The sequence below is a fragment of the Alligator mississippiensis genome, chromosome 13 (genome assembly GCF_030867095.1).
Source record: "Alligator mississippiensis isolate rAllMis1 chromosome 13, rAllMis1, whole genome shotgun sequence".
Lineage (NCBI taxonomy): Eukaryota > Metazoa > Chordata > Crocodylia > Alligatoridae > Alligator > Alligator mississippiensis.
Genome location: NC_081836.1, coordinates 33586851 through 33608448, shown reverse-complemented (window position 1 = coordinate 33608448; position 21598 = coordinate 33586851). Strand labels below are relative to the sequence as shown.

Below are 21598 nucleotides of genomic sequence, written 5' to 3'. Positions count from 1 at the left end.
ACTGTGTTCACTTGCCCTACCTATAAAAATACAAATGATGATTTTGCTAAGGTATGCAGACACAAAAGAAATACTCACCTGGTATAGTATTATACTATACTATGCTAGCATAAAATATAAGAACTTATTATATAAAGACATGTAAAATGGGTTAACAGATAAAAAACCCAGAAGCAAAACCAGAAACAGCTATGAAATAAGAAGTCTTTTACTAGGGGAAATAATATACAGAAAAGCCCCATTCTGCAGGTCTCTCTCACTGCTAACATAGTAAAAAAATCCCTTGTCTATATATTTTTCCCTGAGTAAGGACTGCAAGATTGTATCTAAGAGGGGGATTGCCTAGTCCCAATGAATGTTTTAAAAACAATGTAATCCTGACCAAACTTAATTATTGTGAATTAACACATGAAGATGCACTATGCCTTAAAAAAGATGTTTAATGTTGAAAGCTGTTTCTACTAAGTAAAATAAAAATGAATATCTGATTTGTTATAGCTACAGTTTGTCTTAATATTTCACAATTCAATATTACTATTTAAATGCAAAATGTACAGATAAAATTATGTAAATACATTACCACCACAATAATTTGTACTTTATACCTCAGAAATTCGCTATTATTTGCAAACTGCTAGATATCATAAAGTATTTTCTATTGCTCAAATTATTTTTAAAAATTAAGACGTGTTTGACTCAAACAACTGTTATGTAGAAATCTTAGAGAACTAATTACATAATGTACCTTTGCAAAATAATATAATATGGGTTCAGCTTGTTTCTCTGTTTTCTGTTTGAAAAATAGATTGTTTAATAACCCATCAAAGCTATATGTAAACCAAGGAAACAATAGAGCAGATGTTGACTGCTGTCTTGTGCCTCGTAGACATAATTAAACACAATGAGACACTCATGCACCCAAATAATAGAGGACAAACAAATAAAAAAATGGTACAATATAAACATAAACCTCATTTACTGGACACCTGCCTTGTATTAATCCACGATATTTACACCATTTATCCTGTGATGAAAACAGAAAACAAAATCATATCCTTATCTGCATTCAGCCTTCAGACAGCAAGACAAACCATAAACAAAACATTCTTCTTAACATTAGCTTTAATTTCAGTACTGCTGATTACTGCATTGGTTAGTTTCAGAAAGCTACTAGGCAACCGTATTTTGTAATGCAACAAAATCCTGACAATGCAGTCACATTTTCTGTAAGCAAAGGCTATATAAATCAATGAACTTGAACATGATCCAAATGGACCAAAGACATTGCAACTGCTTTATCTGATAATATTATGCGCTTTCCTTATCAAAGGAGGTATTTTCCCTAAACAGTAAACTTACTTAATACCTTAAAACAAAATGCACATTTTCTCACACTCCTTTGGAAAAGGATAAATAGGAAATGTAGTAATGATTACATAAATATATCACTTTATATTTGTTCTGATGTTAGTGTCCCATGGTATTAATTCTCTACACTCATCAGGGAATTTTTACTATACTTTGCCAATTTTCATTTAAATAATTAAATGCATGTTTTCTCCTGTCATATTAACACTGATCCAACATTTGAAAGTAGTCTTCATTACATGAAAATAAATCTGTTGAAGCATCAATTTCTAGGCTTGCTGCTGGAGAAAAAGAAAGTTTCTAGGCATAAGAGCAACTTTGATGCAGAAAATAAAAAAACGTGCTTGTTACAAAAACAAAGCTAAGGCACGTAATTTCAATTAATAAAAAAAAATCCTGGTATTCTAGTGAACGTTATTACAATTTTATTTCAAATAAAGGACAATTACTTTGTTTACTGCAAACACATATTTGCTCTTTATATTTTACTTGGTTATGTGTAAGAAAAAAGACAGAATCTAATGTGATCTGCATCTCTTTATGCTAATAAAACTGTGCTAGCCTATTTCCATAGACAACACCATAAAGCATAAATACCAAATGGAAAACAAATGGAAGTATAATGCCACTGTGAAGCAAACCAATCAACCCTAAAACATCTGAGATAGATCTCATCCAGTAGTTCATTCATTCTTTATAGAAAAGCAATGAAAATATTCCTAGGTGAATCAGATTAAAAAAAAATGCATAGTTGCTCTGCAAGGTGGTAAAGCACTAAATTCTTTTGATTTATGGAGGCAGCATCCACCGCATTGAGCAAAACAGCTCAGCATGCCGGGACCCTTTTTCCTGAAATTCCTTTATTAACACAACTAGGCTCTGCTAGTGAACAAAAGCATTGGTGTGGTGTGTATAAATCATTAATACTATGCTGTGCAATGGCTGAATTTCCTGTGCTCGCTGGAAAGCCTTCCTGCACAACAGGGATTTGGGGGTTGGAATTGGCTGCTATGAAATGTACTCCATCATTCTCTGTGTTTGACGCTTCCCAATAGCATTTTACTTTTTCCCTTTTTAGTCCTGCAAGCCCAAGATTTGCAATAGAAATTTGTTGGTGTCTATGTCTGGAAAGGAAGAAAAAAAAAAAAACTCATTTGCAAACAAAATTAGTTGTCCTGAATCTACATCTTCAGGTTGTATTTAAACAAAATCACCTGCAAATTAATACTAGTTTATTTCAAACTGAAAGGCAAGTAACATGGATAATGGCATTATAAGTTTGCCTTGTTTTTTGTTTGTTTGTTTTCTTTTCTTTTCTCCCCCTCCCCCCGAAAATCCTGCTCCTTCAAAGAAAGCTCTTTGTTAAATGAAGGAAACTTTTACATCCCAAGAGAACAATTTTTTGATGTTTAAAAGAGGAGCTATGTGCAGATCACTTATGCAAAAGGAGCTTCAAAAGCAACCCATATCATCTTTGCACTTTGGTCTCCCAACATCCTTTCTGGAGAGGGATATGTAATCCCTTGTACCACTGATAAGTAGTATGAAATTCTAAATGGAGCTGTAGGACATACTAAGGAAATTAAATGCAAGGTCTTAAAATTACAATATATAAAGAACATGATACATCTGATTTTTTTTTTTTAGTGGCTCCTCAAATCAAGTATCACAGCTATTTATCTCACCTCTGGTCTTGTATCTTGTACCCAATAACAAAATTTAAAAAAAAGAAGCCTTTTTCAATATCTTTTGACCAAAAGCAATTGACATCCAGTTCTTATACAAGAAACTGAAGTGTTCTTTAGGATCATGCTTTAAGGAAACAGTACAGATAAAGACTATTGTTGGAACGGCAGTCCCACACCATATGCTTGACATCAGGACAAGTGGGATATATTATAAGGCAACTGGGGATACAGTCACTTTTCCAGGTAGGCCAAAGCTTGATGCCATCTATGTTAAGCACCAGCACTGGACTAATCCATTCTTAATCAACTACCTGGTAAACCTTTGAACAATCTTTGATGTGGTTTCGCACAACTGCAAAAGAAAAAATCAGAACCTTTAACATTCCATTGTGCCAGCTTACACTTATGCAGCCATCCAGCATAATAAAGATTATAAGAATAAGCTTGCAATGCATGCAGAAGCCCCTCTGCATTACACAATAATGACATTCTGAACAGAAATAAATGAAGCCCCTGCAGTGCTATTCTGTCAGCTTTTGAAAGTAAATAACTTCGCTTCTGACAAGAGAGAGACAATTTTTTTCCTCCTCCTGCCATGGAGCATTAATTGAGCTATGCAGTCATGTAACATTCCAAAGACAGGAGTAACACATGACTAGGAAAAAAAAGCTTTAAGAAAGAAGGGACAGACCCATAATATATCGTTTTCCTGGGTTTCCTTCCATTCTCAAATTTTCTAAGTAACTCTAATTCCATTTTTTTCTGGGAGAACTTTTCAACAAGGTTTTTCGTTCTGGTCTCTACAACTTCTGCTGAATCAGTTTCAAACAAACCTTACAAACTTTCACCAACTGCTATATATTTAAACAGTGTTAGAGAACCTCAAAGTTACATTTTACCACTTTTTTTATTTCTCCTTGTTTTCAAGTGCAGAAGACAGCTTTCATGTAGCCCCTTAATACCTTGAATAAAACTATGTATTTAATAACACAGCTTGCCACGGTATAAAATAAAACAAAGTAGCAACACCACCAGACAGGGAAAAACAAAGCCCAAGAAACAGCCCACCAAGACATGGTATACTAATACATACTTAATATACATTAGTGGATGTTCAAAAGAAGTTGGATAGGAAGATCAAAATTGTACAGGACTAAGAGCACAGCAGTACACACACACACACACAAAGCTACACACACATACACACACACACATATATAAAGCTAAGCATACTCACAGGGTTACAGTTAAGAAGGCAGACAGTATTTTGTTGATTTTGATGGTAAATGGTCAAAAGTCAAACATAAAAATGGTCTTAATTAGGGTTAAACCATTTGTGTTATCATACATCATAGCTTGAGTATCTTTGGTGTTCACATTTTAAAGTTGCATGTACTTTTGTTCCGTATCTGCAAAAAAATCATTACTTCACTGTGAACAAATACAGTCCTCTCTATGCTTTAGTTCTTACTACAATATCTAATTTTGATTCCGCATGTGTTTAACACAACAAAAAAGGGCAGGATCAAAACAGAGAGTGATCTCTCCACAGCTGGAGCTTGCTATAGTGCAAAAGACCAAAGGCCTGACTACAACTACTCAGCATACTATAGACATTAAATATGCTATTTTCCCTAATTAAATTCACTGGGCTGCTGCACTGACAGAGGAGGAGGGGAAGCAAAATATAAAAGGAGTCAATGGCTCTGCACTAGGGTACTCAGAGGTAAACGAGGGATGCTAGCAAAAGAATGACAAGAGTTCCTCAGGAGAGCCCATCTATTACATACCTCAGTTTAAAAACGGATTAATCAAGTACATGAACACCTTTAAGAGGCTGTAGACCTTGGAGGAGTCTTCATGTGAAAAGCACTGATTTCTATAGTTCTACTAATGCCATTATATCACTATAATGCATAGCGATAAACTCCTGCTCACTTTCCCATCTCTGGTACCAGTTAAAAAAACTTAACAGAGTGCTAGGAATACAGCTTTCTTATCAGCCCATTATTTAGTTGCTTGTGAAGAAACATACAAGCAACCAAAAGCTCTGCACATTCCAACACTTCCCTAGCTGCTGCTAATAAATATAAATGAACAGAATGAAATTGCTTGCTCTTTACTCCAAAAACATCCCAGTTAACTGACCACTATGCACCTCCCTAGGGATAAAATATCACAGCATGTTTCTTGGTCTGTTTTTTTTGCTCTTTTTTTCCTTTTTCTTTTTTTTTTTTTAAACAAATAAACAGCCATTAATGTGCACATTCAATAAATACCACAGAGCACTGACAACTGACAAACAGCTGACATGACAGAAAATGTAACCAGCACATTTTCACCAAGAACAGTTTGCCCTTTAAATCCTAAGTGAGAACAATATAAAAGGAATTATTCCAAGACAAGAATACTTCACCTGTCCCTGCCACGTGGAATCCACAGCAAGCTCCTTTCCGACTGTTCTTGCTCTTATCTTCCAAAGCAGCCAGTAACCTCCTTAACTGATCTTTTTTTTTTTTGCCTTCTGGTATTTAAGGAGAGGGATACTTAGCTAAAGCACCTCCTCTTGCTATTGTGGCTGGGAAGTGACCTTGTTTAACACAGCTGTAGTCAAATGCCCAAACTAGCTTTTATTCAGAATGAGAACACAGCACTTGATCTTTAAGCCACTTCTCATTAGTCTCTGGGAAACAATGAAATGGCTCTAGTGAGACAGAGATACAGAAACGTTACAATTTCACTTTAAGACAGAAGTGGAGTTTCAAATGTGAGCCTGGAAGTTTACCGATGAACATCAAATGACCTTATTTTTCTTAATTAAAATAAACAGCATCAGGACTTCGCTCACTACTTCTCTACTAAAGATATCTCCAGATGCAACAATTATACTCACACCTTGTGAGCTCTGTTTCATTCGTACAATGAAATTTCCTAAGAGTGCCACACTGCCCCCTTAGGTGCAAGTGCCTCAACCTGATATTGTTTGCAGTATGGTAATTTCTCCTTCTAACAGAATGCTATAATTTGTCTGACAACATACAGTTTTTTACCGTGCCCATACAAATAAGCAAGCATTATGTTTCTCTTGGGGCAGTGAAGCTGGTTAAATGAATCAGAAAACCCTAAAAAGATTGTCTACCCTCAGTCCATCAGCTACTGGACAATTATTCAAGGCCCAGCTGTAAGAAAAACAGATGGTGAGTGAGCATTCACTCATGCAGGCATAAGCAGAGGTTGTATGTTCTCACATGAAAATTGCCATGAAATAGCAGACTAAAGAACAAAATTGTGCAAAGGCTCAAATTTATAAGCTAACAGATGCTTACAATTTTCAGAAGCTGAAGTCAGATTAAATAATTTTAAAACAGACGCACAGAGTCAGTAAATCAGATGTATGCAGTATATGGAAAAGCAATTCAATGTTTTTGCACCAAAAGATGAAGTATCGGTTTAAGAAGTGATGCCATGAAGCATCACCTATTGATAGTGACTAAAACATTTGATCCTTCAAGCTTCAATAAATTATAAGGAGTAAATGATATACAAATACTTTGAAGCATAACCACAATGCCATGGGGTCATTCAGCAATTAAAGTACTTGTTCTCAATCAAAGAGGTAAACTGCAACCAAAAATATTCATTCATCCTATTTTAATTCTTTATACAATTTAAACATGAAGATAATCTGTCCTAATCCTTTACTCCATTATTGACACTATTGACTACCTCAGTCGAGAGTGTTATCTAATAAATCAACTTTGAATTAAGCCACGAGGAGATAAAGTCCTTTAGATTCCTACAATTTATTAGACCCAGAATTATGATGTAACGGAACTAAGTGGAGAATGCAATTCTAAGGCCTAAATAACTTAAGGCCTAAAAACATTTGGAATATAAGCACTATGCATTGTGAAAGTTTTTTTGAAAAAAAATCTTTGCTCTGGGAGCTAGGCTGTGAACTACCTTCTAGTTAAAGACAGAAAAGGTTGATATTGAAGTTTCAGTTCAATTGCTTTCGATCTGTGGATGTCCACTATGAGCAATGGCTCCATTTAAGAGGAATTACCCTTTGTACAAACCACTTCACTATTTAAAACAAACCACATGCATCATCATTAAGTGGAAAAAAATTACCAATCTTAAAATATTGACAACAAAAGAGTACACTATGAAATGGAATTTTCTAAGGTGTTTTAACAATTGGCTTTGTTACTTCACTCAGTAAGATATCAGCTAATATGACAACATGCTCAAATATATGATACAGTGATGTTTTAATCTAATATAGTTAAGTATCTGATAGCACATTATAAATCCCAATTTACAGGGGGTTAACTTTCAGATATAGCAAATGCTCTGGGCAAACACCTGACACACACAGTTGCAGCCAGGAAATATTTATTTTCTTTCTTTGTCTTATTAAAACATCTGATTAGGTAGTCCTAACACTGCAAAAGAAAGTAAAATGTGGAAATGGGGCCAAACAAGTCTTTAGTCCCTATACACCTCAACATTGTTGTTATATGAAACCCTACCCCAGGTTCATCTGTAATTTTCAAATAAATATGTTTACAATGGTCAAACAATCCAGCTCTAAATTTTTTTTTGGTCTCTTGGTGTTTAAGAATCGAATCTAGAATTCTAAAGTTTGACGTTTTTTCATAAAATGCCCCCCAGTTGCTAGGAAGACTTTCAGATAGCAATGCTAAGCCAAAAAATCATTCTGTTTTTGCTGGCTTTTTTAATGAACATTTTGCTGACAGTTAATCTATAATGCGGACTAGGCCTTCACACTTTGCTTTTTGAATTTGGCGTATCAACAGTCAAGCTTTTAATGTTTCCAGACGAGATATGGTGTATGCACACACATTCTTTTAACATGCACACACACACACACGTGTGTATGTGTGTGTGAGAGAGAGATTTTAGTTCTATACTTAGCTGTAAAACTTTACAGATGTCCATCATTTGGACTGATATGATAGCAAGTACATAATCGCTAACATTCAAAGAGCTACTGAAGTACTTATTATATACATGGTTGAAAAGAATTTATGAATACCTATCCAACCAACAGGTAAAGCAATGTCAATTTATCAAGTATATAATAGCAATTTTAAAGCAACTGCCAGAACACAGATGTTCCCAAGAGACCAGAATAGTTCCCCAGAAACCGCACACCCTTGTGGATATATACATATGCTGAGAAAAAGTAGGAGTAAGCGCTCCAATCTTGAGGGAAAAGATCTATCTTTTCCAGCCTTTCAAGAAATGCTGTCTGTCTGTCCCAAATGCTGGCCATAAATGGGATAAAATATTCAATAAATCTAAAATACAACTTCTCACATAGGGATAAAAAAAATAAAGTATAATTAGCAACCAAAAGACTGTACTATTGAAATAAAGATTTACTCAGCAGTGTTATTTACTGAGAAGCTATAACCCCCTCCCCAAAAAACAGTCTCCCCCAGAAAACTTAAATGATCTAATATGTAACCCAAAGTACAGATTATGTTTTATCTTTTTCATTTTAAACCAAAAAAGCCTACGTTTCAGGTTCTGTAAGTGTACTTTGCAAAGTATTTACTTTTTACCTGATTAGGTAACTACTTTTTAGATAAAAATCATTACTGGATAAAAAGCAATAAATTGTTACTATGAAGATACTAAACCAAAAGGAAGGAACACTAAACCAAATCTGATTTAAGAAGCTATTTTTCTGAAATACTAAGGGAACTAAGAAGTGCAGTGCCAACTAAAGGAACAAAGCAACAAGCAAACACACACTGTATTAGGAAACCACCAGTCTCATAATTATTCTTACCAAATTCAGATGCCTTTTAAGCAATGCATAGTTCTAAGTAAGCCAGGTAAAAGTGTATTAATGTGACTAGAAATCCAAAGGTTTAGCAACACACTGTAAACTTCCAGAGTGCAAGGCAAACCCTTTAAAGAGTTAATAAATTATCTTCAAGAAACAACAATTTATAAAGCACAGTAGCAATCATTTCTCATCTTTTTCTCAAACAGAATGGTTGCAGCTGAATTCACTAGTTGAAAGTAATCATTATGGTTGTACATATTTCCTTAAATCTTAAAGCACTGCTATATCATGGATGTGTTTGCATAAGAATATTGCAAGATATCACACAAAAAGATTATTACAGCCCCCAACTTCATTTTTATGTAATCTTCTATCAGCTCCTTGTGTGGCCATGTTGACCTCTCACCTTAATTCACATTTTCCTTTTCAAAAGCTTGTCCCTTAATGTTTAAACTGTTGTTTGGCAAACTCCAAAAAAAAAAAATCACACAGCAAAATATAGGACCAGATTTAGTAACTGCACAAGTTAGAATCATTAAAGCTGTTTCATAAATGGTTCTGTATAATCAAAATTTATCCCAAATGTTCAGCTATCGAGAGCACAATTATAGTTTTATGCAATAATTAATGCATATTATGTTTGTAAATGTTAATTGTGAACACATTAACCCCTCCCATATACATGCATAATTTTGACTGTATATATGAATCTTTTATTATGCATTCCATGCTGTATGTCAGAAATGGTTTACTTGACATTATTAAGAAACAAGCAAAAGAAAGGTTCAGATGCTTCACATAATTTTAATAGTAGCAAAAAGATAAAAACATTAACATAAAAATAAACCTTTTTTCTATTTTATTTTACTTATTTTTTGAGCAAGACAATATATTAAAAGACTGAGTAATGTACTGATATTTTTTTAACAGTTTTAAAATACAGAAATAAAGTTGTGGGTTGCTTCATGGAACTCCATATTCATCTAAACTAGTGAAAGGTTAAGAGTTCAAAGGCAAATATCTCTAAAGTTATCCCTTAGATTTCTATAATAAACACAAAAAATTCTAAACCACAATAGAAAGAATAAAAAATAAATGGAAATAATCACATTTGCATGACAATGTACTTTAATCCTGCCTCTACATGTGTACTGTACAACCTTATGGCAGACTCAATTAAAAATAAAACAGTAAGTACCATATTATAATGATTCCAAACAACTCGAGTTTAGTCATCCTGCGTGCTGTCCAGTATTTTATAAAACAAGCTAAAATACATAGAGGTTATCAACTGGAAACTTCTTTTTTTTTTGGAATAACTAGGGGAAGAAAGTAGCTAAGACATCATATTCTGAAAGATGAACTACATTGATATTGTTTTCCTGATTTCTTCAAGACAATGCAAATCTACTTCTGTGATTCAAATGCTCTAGTTTCGTATAGGTATACGCCAGAAAGGAAACTTTTTTTTTCCTGTTCCGAATAAAATCAGTTTGAATTCAATTTTAATCAGCACCACATTTCAGCAAGGACTTAAAATTCCTAGCTTTGAAGGCTTAAAACAAAATTTCCATTGGGCACATTTGCAATAGAAGTACAATTTGTGCCTGTAACTGAATGAAGATCTAATATTTTCATGGCTGAAACTCTAATACAGTATCCATGAGTAAAACAACCAAAGTATTGTATTAAGAATAGGTGCAAACCGCATTAATATAGTGCAAAAAAGAAAAAAAATATATCAGAAAAGATTTAAAAGCATCCAAAAGTCTCATGCTGTACTATATTAGCTTTTCAGCTTACTATCATTATTTCTGATTACAGAGGCAAAATCCATCTATGCAATGAGACATCCCATGCATCCTTTTCATACAGAAATATATTTGACTATAAATCTCATAAAAGAGGCTTGACAATGCAGTCAACAGAGGGAGAGAAAAAAGTTAAACAAACTTACCTGCTGTAAGTACATAAAAGTCAAGGCACAGGAGAGCTGGGGACACATGCCCACATTTGGCAGTGCCACGCAGGTTGCACCCGTAAGGGGATGCTGCATGGTGTTGCTCTGTAGTCGACGTAGAACAAGTGAGGGGGCTTGCATGCAAGCACGTTTGTCCTGTCTTGTCACTATAGTTGGTTTTCTCTTCTGATTATTTAAGAAAGAAAGTGTGTCTTTCACTGGCTTTTTTCAGTGCTAGATCCCTACATTCATTTGTCAGCTAAGGCCACTTGGTAGATTTAAACTACAAATTTTTAACAGAGAGAGAATAAAAGAACACACAGCCTGCAGCCTATTGATGAGCAAATGGAACTTCCTCAATGACAGTGAGAGCTGAGGCTTGTCTCACAACAGTAGCTGCTGACTAGTAGAGAGAGATTGACTCACTGAGGCTCAGTCGGCTGGTGCTGATGCTGCTGGCTTCTCATTTGTCAAATGGGTCCTAGGGCAGGGTCTTTACCACTCACCAAAATTCAAATACTGCATTTTTAAAATCCCTGGGGAGGGTGGGGAAGGAGAGAGAGAGCATGCTGCATCACAGACGTCCATGAGATTTGGGCAATTAATGTCATTGCCCAGCTGGGACTGAATGTCTGTTATGATTCCATACACACACGCACGCATGCACACACACGCGCGCGCGCACACACACATGCTTTTTTTTTTTTTTTTTCTAGACCCACACCTGAAAAATAAAAAGGGCTTTCCCTTTCTAGGAAACAAAAGTATGGAGTATAAACTAGAAAAAGAAAAATAACCTTAGCAAGTCTACAATTCATACAAAATCCAATGCTCACAATAAATGAGCTTATTCCAAAATGCAGCTTAATTTTACATCTACATGCCATTCATTATCTAGTTACCCAAAGGAGCCTATAAAATCATTACAGAGATGTAGTGAAATATTCAAGTAACCACTGCAGCAGAAACACAAAGAATAAAACTAATGTAAAGGAACACTGCATGTTTTTAACTGAAGGAAATACCTTAGACTGTTCTGAAACCTATCTCATCTAAAATTACAAATGTATTCCAGGGATAGTCAGTCTATTATAAGAGATTATCCTGCCAGGTTATATAGACAAATTACATTCATCATTTTTGCAATTTATTGTTTACTTTTTACTTTGAGAGGGATACCTCATTGCTCAAATTAATATTCTACTCTTGCAGACTTTTTTCTTTATTTTATGGAGTAATAATTATTCATTAGTAGATCTAGTTAGTCTTTATGTAATAAAATAGGATGTGACCTGCAAATCAAATAATTCATACTCTAACTTGTCCTTGGCATTCCATATTAAAGGTTCTTTCTTTTTCTAGACACTACTAAAATGTAACAAAATATACTAATGTTTTTTAAATCATTTTTGACAATATGAGTGAATTATTAATTATTATTAGTTCAGGAAGGAAGGTGAAATATCAAAGCATCACCTTAACTTTTTGGGGGTCTCCTATCAGAAACAGACTTTCCAAAGATTCATAAATTAACTTGTTTTCTAAGACATCCAACTTTAACAAAGACACTTCTTATACCAAGAGATTAACATTTAGGACAACAAATAAATAGTTAAACCACATATAAGTTTTTGTCATCACGGGTGTAAATTAATTTGATATTGCAGACTTTCCTTAAAATTAAACTAAACAAAACAAACAGCCCCTTGCCCCCCAAAGGATTTCCACTTAACTAAAAACAGCTCAACAAAACATCTATCTGAAACTCCGGCTTAGTATTAAATAATAACTAACCATTTACACTGCACAAAAGACTGATTTAGATTTACAGCCATCCTCATGTGAAAGCAAAAACAACAAACCCTTCCAATAGAACGAATTGTTACATAATTTTCTGTGTTCAAACCCAGTAATTTAAAGGAAAACATTGCATTTAAAACTCACCAATTAACACTAAAATGGTAGATGCACAAACTTACAATACAGGGGGCTCTTTCTCAGCTTAGGAAACGTCCATGCTTTTGCAGTGGAACATGAACTGAGCTGCTAAAACAGCACAACCACACATTTCATCATGGAAAGAGAGAGAGAGTGAGAGAGAGAAAGAGAGAGAGAAAGAAAATAATGTCAAGTGAACTCTCTTTATGCCCTTTCTCCTTTTTTTTCCCCCATTCTTTCCCTTTGCCTTAAGCAGTCTCCTGTTCTGACAGGAGTATGTCATGCTTCTCTTCATTCTTTTTTTTTTCCAGCACAGTAAGCCTGTTATTCTGTAAATGCCCTAAGCTGATAGAATTTTCCTTTCAGCTCATTTTCATATGAAACATGATAAATAATACATAGTACTTTAATAAGACCTTATCAGAATGTTTAATGAAAAACAAATATGTTATGTAAAGAGGCCAATAACCCATTCATCCTACATTATGCCACAAAATCAAAGACAGACTGCTTCCTAGCCAGTTTGGAACAATACATGGATGTCCCATTTTCCAAAAGTGAATTCTTGAATACAGTGATGGTAATGTAAAGTTTTTTGCTGTCTATCACATTGCTTTATAGTACAGAGTACACCCATAAGACGAATAAATAAAACCACATCCTTTAAAGCTCTGCGTGAACAATAATTTCAAAACCATTTATAGCCGTGAGTCTAACCTACTCCCAATATTCATTTAAGAATGTGCATCTCTCATTGCTCTGTTCAATTTCTAACATCTTATTCAAGAAATTTAAAAATCTCTACTGTAGCAGTAATGTATATCAAACAATACTTTTACACACACACCATATTAATACGACAGTATCAGCCTCATGAATCATAAAAATACACACAACACAAACACAATAAACCTGTATCATAGAATAGACCTAAACCAGGGACAGGATTCCTTAGCTTGGAATAATGTCCTGCTTCAAATGATGGAAGGAAAAGTTCTTACCCATGCACACCCACTCAAATAGTTAACTTCTCAGTTCAGCTGCAGAGAGGGAATGCAACAGGGTTTTTTGTTTTCTGCCCATGACTTGATATCAGTCTCATTTCATTTTTAAAAAACTGCTTATTTTGAACACTCTCATCACCATCCCATCAGCCTTATGGCATCCCAAGATATAGTAAATAACCTCCCTGAACATACCCAAAGAACATAAATGATCTGAAAGACATTCTGACTCTCATTCCTCATATCACAGCCACATCACTATCACTGATATTAGGAATCATTAAAGCTCTGGGAGTTCCTAGGAAGATACTTCCAGTGTCTTTTCACACAATTGCAAAGCCCACTTTTCCCAGTCTACACAAGGCTGCTTCTTTGCCTCCCTCCTGTTCTGACGTGACCATACTGGACCGGGACTGAATTTGGTCGTTGTAGTTTGCTGAAACTCTCAACAAGGATACCAATTACCACTACTTATGGCAATTTGGTGTTTCAGAAGTCACCAGTTTGTTTCACATATACCACATAACAAATTGATTCGTGTTGGATTTGGAATAGAAACCTAGAAACAAACGTAAAGGATTTTATGTTGTAATGATAGACAAAGCTGGATAAATTACACTGGTCTTTCCCTATGTAGAAAGGTGTAACACCAACTTCCCTCGCTAACTCAGGTTTGGAACATCACGGTTAGTAACAAAGTGGGTGCACGAGGCCTTTAACAATATTCCTAGAGCGGAAACATGAAAAAGAGAAACCTGTTGATAAATACTGACAGCTCAACCAAGAACAGGGAAAATAAAGATTGCTTATATAAAGGCTAACCCCAATCTTCTGCACACCTTACCTGAAACTGCAAAACCATTCAAAGTCTCTAATACACAATGAGGCTTTCATTTCCTTCCACCTGATATTAACTTTTGGTTTATAGGAATTTAGTAGCCACCCAGTCTCACAAATGAAATGAAAAAAAAAAAAAAAAAGTAATTCAGAATTTTCACAGCCATATGTTCCTTATCAAGCAAAAAATAACATTTAAGGATCAGCTGCAGCCTTGCTTCAAACCTCTCTCTACTAATTGTGCTGTTTAGACTGTTGTGCCCTAACAAATATTCACATTAATCCTTTGATAAGTCCTTATTCTTTACAGTTCCTCTACCAACAAATTAAATTGGAGTTAAATTCCAATTATCTTGTCTGAATCAAAGATTTCCCACTAAGTGGTGATATCCTCTCATAGATGTGAGTGAAGCTGTCTGCATTAAGAAAATTTGCCTCATGTCAAGATTTCTGACTTAATTTTGACACTTGTTGGCTCATACAGCAGCCAGCAGTCACTTCCTCACACAGGTTAGACCATCTAAAATAATCCCATGGTCACCTAGAAGAAAAGTGTAAGCAGTTCTAAGTCCATCAAAGCCTTCTTACTCTCAGGGGAATCCTTACATTTGCTTGACTAAAACTTTTTCTTGTCTCCCCTCCAATGGGCATAATTATTTGACCCTCCTTTCTTCTGTGAGGTGCCTTCCAGCTGATTCATCAATAATACCACTGGAGAAGTAGACAAGAAAAATAGAAACAGTAGTATGTTTACCACATTTTTCAAGTACCTCTTCTCTACTGTTTCATAATAAATGCCCCTTGAAGGCACAGACCTTCCCACTCCTCTAAAATACCCCAACTGGCTAACCACCTGCATCTTTCTGATACATGAACAGCACTGATTCTCAATCAGGGTGCCGCAGCCCAGTGTGCTTTGAGATCCTTTCAAAGCGTCCATGGGGTTCCACACCAGATTAGCACTGTTAGGTGTGAAAACATGAATTACAAGATAAACCCAGAGATTTCAAATAGAAACCCAGGATGTAAAAAACATTCTGACCAGTTCTGGTCTCTCTAAGTTCTTTGCAACAGAATTATTCTATTTTTTTGTAGCTATGAAATGAGTGAAAATTCAGACTGAGACTTTGCGGGATGCCGCTAGTCTATCAAAGGATGTCTTGAGTGCAAAAAGGTTCAGAACCACTGCATTAATACACCTAGATACAAAGCCTTGCCATACTTTTAGATTAGCAAGCCAGTGCTGTCCTAAGCAATTACAGTTATTCGACCCAGCCCTTACACATGCCATTGAAAGGGAGGTATGTAAGTGCAGATGTGAGAATATTGACTTTAATATTTATTTATAATAGTTCAAACTTATATAATGCATTGCAAAGTGGTTTACCAAATCATGGTTATAATTCTCATCACCCTTGCTAAATACCTATATTCTGGCTTACTAAGATGACAAAGATATGAAATACAAAAATAACGTAATTGCTTCACCTAAGGTCTCATTGTCAGCTGGTGCAGAAGCTAAGAATAGAACCACACGGTCTGATTCAAAACATTCCCCCTAGCCTCCACCATGATACAATATCCCCTCATCACGTTAGCCCAGAGAAAGGGATGTAGCCTTTCTTTTGGTAAATTATTAGCAATCATTAAAACTCATCTTCCCTACACCAACTGCTGCAATATTCCATTTCTTTACATATATTTTATAATGATTTTTATAAACAGGTTAATAACACCAATCTTTTCTAAAGCAGCTGCACTTCATCAAAAAGACTAATTAAAAATACAAAAGGTTCTTTCTTTTCTTTTCTTTCCAATTCCTGGGTGACAGCTCATCATTCCAGTGGTATTTTCTTGTCATGAAAATCCCTATTTCTATTTTAAGGTTTTTATTAAGACTACTTCTCTTTACTAGCTCTTTGCACAAAGATCAAGACATTACAGAGTCTTGCACTTACCTCAGGCAAATAACAATTACTAATTTTCTCTTTCTATTAAGTACTGTGTGTTACTTCCATTGACTTCTCCAATATTTCATACCCAAAGTCTATGGGGACTCAATGCCAAGGTTAACCTTTTCAGCAACATTTAACTACAATTTTCTAAAACATTCAACATTAATTTGCACAGGTTTTCAACAAAGAAAAAGCCAAAAATATCCCTCTCCTAGAAAATAAGTAAATGCATAGAGTAAAAATGAAATGTACAATGCCTATTTCTTCAAAGACTTTCTCATATTGCCAAACAGGAGATCTGAGATCCAAGCCTTGGTTTCATATTATTCTAGTCTGGTGGATCTAGGAGTGCTGCTCAAAGTCATGTTTTGCACAGTGAAGCTGTCAGGAAAGAAAGAGGTTAGACTGAACCTAATCTATTTTTATTCAGGCTTTGCTTCAGTGCAATTCTACTTAAGTCAATGGGGTTATTCCTGATTTACAACACATGAAACAAAGTCAGACTTCTAGCTCTTTGCCCTTCCTGCCATTATGGAATTGAACAATAGATCCCATTACACCATATTACCAGTTCAGGGGAGCCCAGGATCAAGGCAAGTAGCACACTTCCCTGGCTATGAGCCCCAGTCTGTGGCTAGGAGCCCAATCAGCTAGCAGTTCCCAGCTTTGGTGGCACACAGTGAACCCCCATAACTGGGAGCCCAAGTCAGCTCATAGGGTGTTTATAGATGTGTTCCAGGAGGTGGGGAAAGGGAGATGGTGCTTTAATTAGAGCAGCTCTGAGAACTGTACTAATTAAAAGGACTCAGAGAGTCATGTGTATCAGTGTTACAGTGCTGAAAAATGGTGGCAGTGTGCTTTGAGCTAAAGCTCATTCAATGAGCTTTGTATTAAAGCTTATTGAACAAAGCCATTTTTCAGGGCAGGGATGCTGATACACACGATGCTCCGATCTGCTGGAGCACAGTACTTAACATGCTCCAGCAGACTTAATTAATTGAGTCTACTCCAATGCACTGTAAATACAGTGTGTCGGAGCAGCCTCTCTGCACGTGTATAGGAGCCGACGGTTCCCAGCCTCAGGGGCTCACATTGTGCCTCTGTGGCTGGAAGCCTGAAGTAGCTGGAGCTGTTGATGCCAGCTACGCCCGAAGGCTGGGAGCCCCAATCTGCCACTGCCCCCAGGTGAGAGATTGTATCAGAGTCAAGAGCTCTGATGTGTCCATGTGGCTGGGAGTGGCAGCTGATTGTGGCTTCGAGCCTCAAGGGCACATCAGAGCCCTTGACTGACGGGCCCCTGAAAAAGTGAATGGCAATCAACTGATTGGTACTCTCAGTATCAAGAGTGTGTGGGAGTTAAGTGTTTTCAGGCATGCTGGAGGATGGGAGTCCCAATTAGCCTTGCTACACATTCCCTTAAAGGCAAGATAGGAATTAGTAGGCCTGTGTGAGTCAGCAGAGATCTAATCCAGCTTCAGATCCAGCCACTTTGGATGCCCATGATCTGATCTGGAGCTCTGGACTGGGTTTCTGCCTACCACCACTGCAGTTTTGACTCCCCTGTGTTGTAACACATAGACGTGACAGGAGTTTTGCTTTCAAGAATTTGAGATACAGTTGCCCCAAAACCCCTGTACTGATCTTCTTGAAACTTGGCAGACTTTGTGGCCTCAGCATAGGCTACCATCTCTGTAGTTTTCATCCTACTATATTGTAACGTCTAGACGTGACATGAGTTTTGCTTTTAAGGATTTAGGGTGCTGCCCCCCCCAAACTCCTGCACTGATCTTCTTGAAACTTGGCAGGCTTCATCCTCTCTGCAGAGTCTATCACTCCTGAAAATGTCATCAAAATTGGACAAAATCCAATAAAGTTATAGATATTTTATTGTTTCCCATTATACCGTATGGCCAGATCTCCTAGGCGGTTCTGAAGCTCTTTGGAAGCTCCAAACCGCTTCGGGAAGCCGAACGAGGCCGCGCTTTGACCCAGATGTGCTGCTTTGGACCCCTAAGTGTCCAAAGCTTCTCTGAATTTGAAGCTGTCCAAAGCCTTGCACAGCCCTAGAAATTAGTCATAAAGGACTCCTACACACATGCGGCGTCTGTTCCAGCATTCTGGAAATGCAGCATATCAGAGCAGACTCGATTAATCAAGTCTGTTGAAGCATGGAAATTGATGCACTCTGGCAGCCAAGCGTATCACATGTACCAGAGTCACCATGCATCTCCATGATGACAAAATGGTGGCAAGGGACTTTGAAATAGAACACATGCGATGAGCTTTAGTTCAAAGTGCCCTGCTGCTATTTTTTCAGTGCAGGGATATGCTGCAGTGCTGATATATGTGATGCATGGGCGCTTGTAATTAGTGCAGCTTGCTAAATAAAGCACCTGGTGCTGCATCTGGAAGCACATGTAAAAATGCCCAAAGTTATTTTAGGGGTCTACCCAACTTGCGGAGGCAGCTGGCCAATTTTTAGGCAGATCTTAGGGCTGGTTGCTATCTTCACGGGCTTATTGTGGTGCCCCCCGCCCCCATGCCTCTGATTGGCCAAGGGGCCTGGGTAGCCCCACCCCTTGGTGTTGATTAGATGAGAGAGCTGTACATCAAGCAGCCCTGCCCCTCACCACTGATTGGTAGAGAATGGCAGAGTCGCACAGCAAACATCACACTCAGGCAATCAGCAGCAAGGGCTGGGGCAGCAGCCATCTTGCCTGCCACCTTCATGCCAGTAGCCCTCTTTGTTCTTGGCTGCATGGCCAGCCAGGAGGACTGCTGGCTCCCACTGGAGCTTCTGGGGGGTATTTTCCACAGAATTCACAGACATTGCCTTATTTCAAAATTCCCACAAAATCCATGCAATCAAAATTTGAGTATGTCCCTAGTTATTATACACATTTTGTATAATAACTTTGTTACTTATTTTTGTTTTATCACACCATTAATTAAATTAATGTGTGGCCAGGTAACTACTTAAGACACATTTAAGTGGTTAATCACATCTTATGCATAATGTACATCAAGGGCCTTAGAGGGGACACAACTTACAGCAGACTGACAACTGAGTAAATCAGGTCCCCAGATGAAATACGCTATTGTGGGGCAACCAGCTCATACAACTCTAAAAATGCTGACGTCAACAATAATCAGGATTCAATTAGCCTCAAAAGCTCATATAATTTGCATGCTTTAAAAATGTTTTTATTCCTGTTGACATGAAACTGTTCACAATGCATTTCCCGCAATGGATTGCACACAGAACATTTTGTTAATATATTTAATTTGACTATCTGAATCAAGACTGAGGTACACACACATATAAAGATCCAATTGAAGCATTTGGCCATCTTTTTAAGAAACCCATGGAAAGAAACTGAATTGCATGCAGTGAACACTTCCTTTATGTTAAATTGTAAATGCAGCTCCTAAACAGTTCTAAGTTAGCTGTTTTGAGTATTTACTTTAAGTGGGCCTAAGACACCCACTTTGGTTTGGTATCAACATAGAGGCCATATGCATACCACATTTTCTTACATACCACATGCCCCCATATAAGAAACTTACCTTGTTTTTGGAGGACAGAATGCAGGGTGGGGAGAGATTTTTTTTCAGAGCCATGGCCTAGACCTAGATTATTGAGGGAGAAGCAGTATTGTAAGATGGCTGCTAGCTTCTGCTGGTACAGCAGGCAGAAAAAGTGAAGTCCAGTGTTAAGCCTTTCATAGCCACTCAAATTTGTCTGCTCCTGTGGTTGCTCACCCAAAAGCCATTGCCAATTTGAGGCCCCTGCCACATGTTACATATAATACACAATTAACTGGCTATTTGTGCAATACATTTAGATCAGCCACATGTGCAAATTAATTATTGTCCCATAAAAATGTCCATCCAGCTATAAAAAGAGCCAGCCAGCTACAAAGTTAGTGCTTGAAAATGTATAACAACTTTGTAGCTCATTTCTATCCAGCTTTAATTTGAACATGTGGCAGGGCCCTGAGAAGCTGTGAAAGTGTTAACACTGGACTTCATCTCTACTGCTTGCCACTTAAAATGTAATCTGGCAACCATTTTACAGCACTTATTCATGCTTCTATTCCAGTGAAGAAAAATCAGCTTCTCCACTTAAGAGAAGCACACACCCCAATTTTGAAGGGCTAATTGTTTGGAAAAAAAGATAGTGTGGTATGCAAGTAAATATGGTAGACCAATGTTGAATTTGAAAAGTTTAATATATTTAGTTACATACTTCTCTGCACTATCATCACTCTACTAAAATATTTAACATTATATCCCATTGTATTCCTGAGATACATTCACACCCATACCCTCCCACTCAATAACTTCTTAGAATGCCTTTCTGATATAAGACTGTTTCACACAAGGTTAACTTTTTGATGAATACATGTCCAACTACATCAATTACCATTTGATTACTTTAGCTATAATGCATTTTCCAGTCTTCAGTCTTCAGTTCCCAAGGATGGTTTTAGCTAACAGGGTGCAATGTGTATCACATATAGTGCAGGGATACAATACTCTTCCCAATGTTCCGGAAGAAAAAAAAAAATATCTTAGGGTAATACAGCATGACATTTCATTATTTAACCTTCTTTGGGGACATCTGAAGTCTTCATATAATTGGGTCTACAAAACTTTGAAGTGTTTGGAGTCAATGCTCTGGATCTTCCATTTCTGCCTGATGGATACTCACAGTTATAGACTGCTGTCAAACTTCCCCCCAGAATCAAAAGACTCAAGACAACACAGCAGGAATAATTAGTCAATATTACTCTTAAAAAAATCTAAGCACTAGTGTTTCGTGTTGAGCAGTCCAGCCTTGAGGCAATGGGATAGTATTTATGAGATGGAGCCTAAGCCTACAAAGAGAGCCCAGTTCAGCAGGATATGGAAGGTCTAAGTGGCTTAGTTAAAATTACATTAGCTCAGCTGTGCATGTAAATTTGGGAATGCTAACCAACAGCTTCCAATTTCTGAACCTCATTTATTTAACATCCCTTGTT

The 21598-nt window shown here is 36.7% G+C and overlaps 1 protein-coding gene across 22 annotated transcripts in view; it reads right to left on the bottom strand.

Annotated features, from left to right (window-relative positions):
- RBFOX1 (RNA binding fox-1 homolog 1) overlaps positions 1–21598 on the bottom strand; it is a 1765957-nt gene that overhangs the window by 427337 nt on the left and 1317022 nt on the right. The window contains exon 1 of one of the 22 annotated variants that reach the window (XM_059716750.1): positions 10838–11201. The exons of 17 other annotated variants lie outside the window; for them this stretch is intronic. In XM_059716750.1, coding sequence (XP_059572733.1) covers positions 10838–10981 — 144 coding nt within the window. In that variant the 5' untranslated portion in view covers positions 10982–11201. Of the gene's footprint in view, positions 1–5472; positions 5857–10837; positions 11202–21598 lie in introns of those variants that run through there. 4 more of the 22 variants (XM_059716739.1, XM_059716747.1, XM_059716736.1 and 1 more) reach the window with 4 other exon arrangements.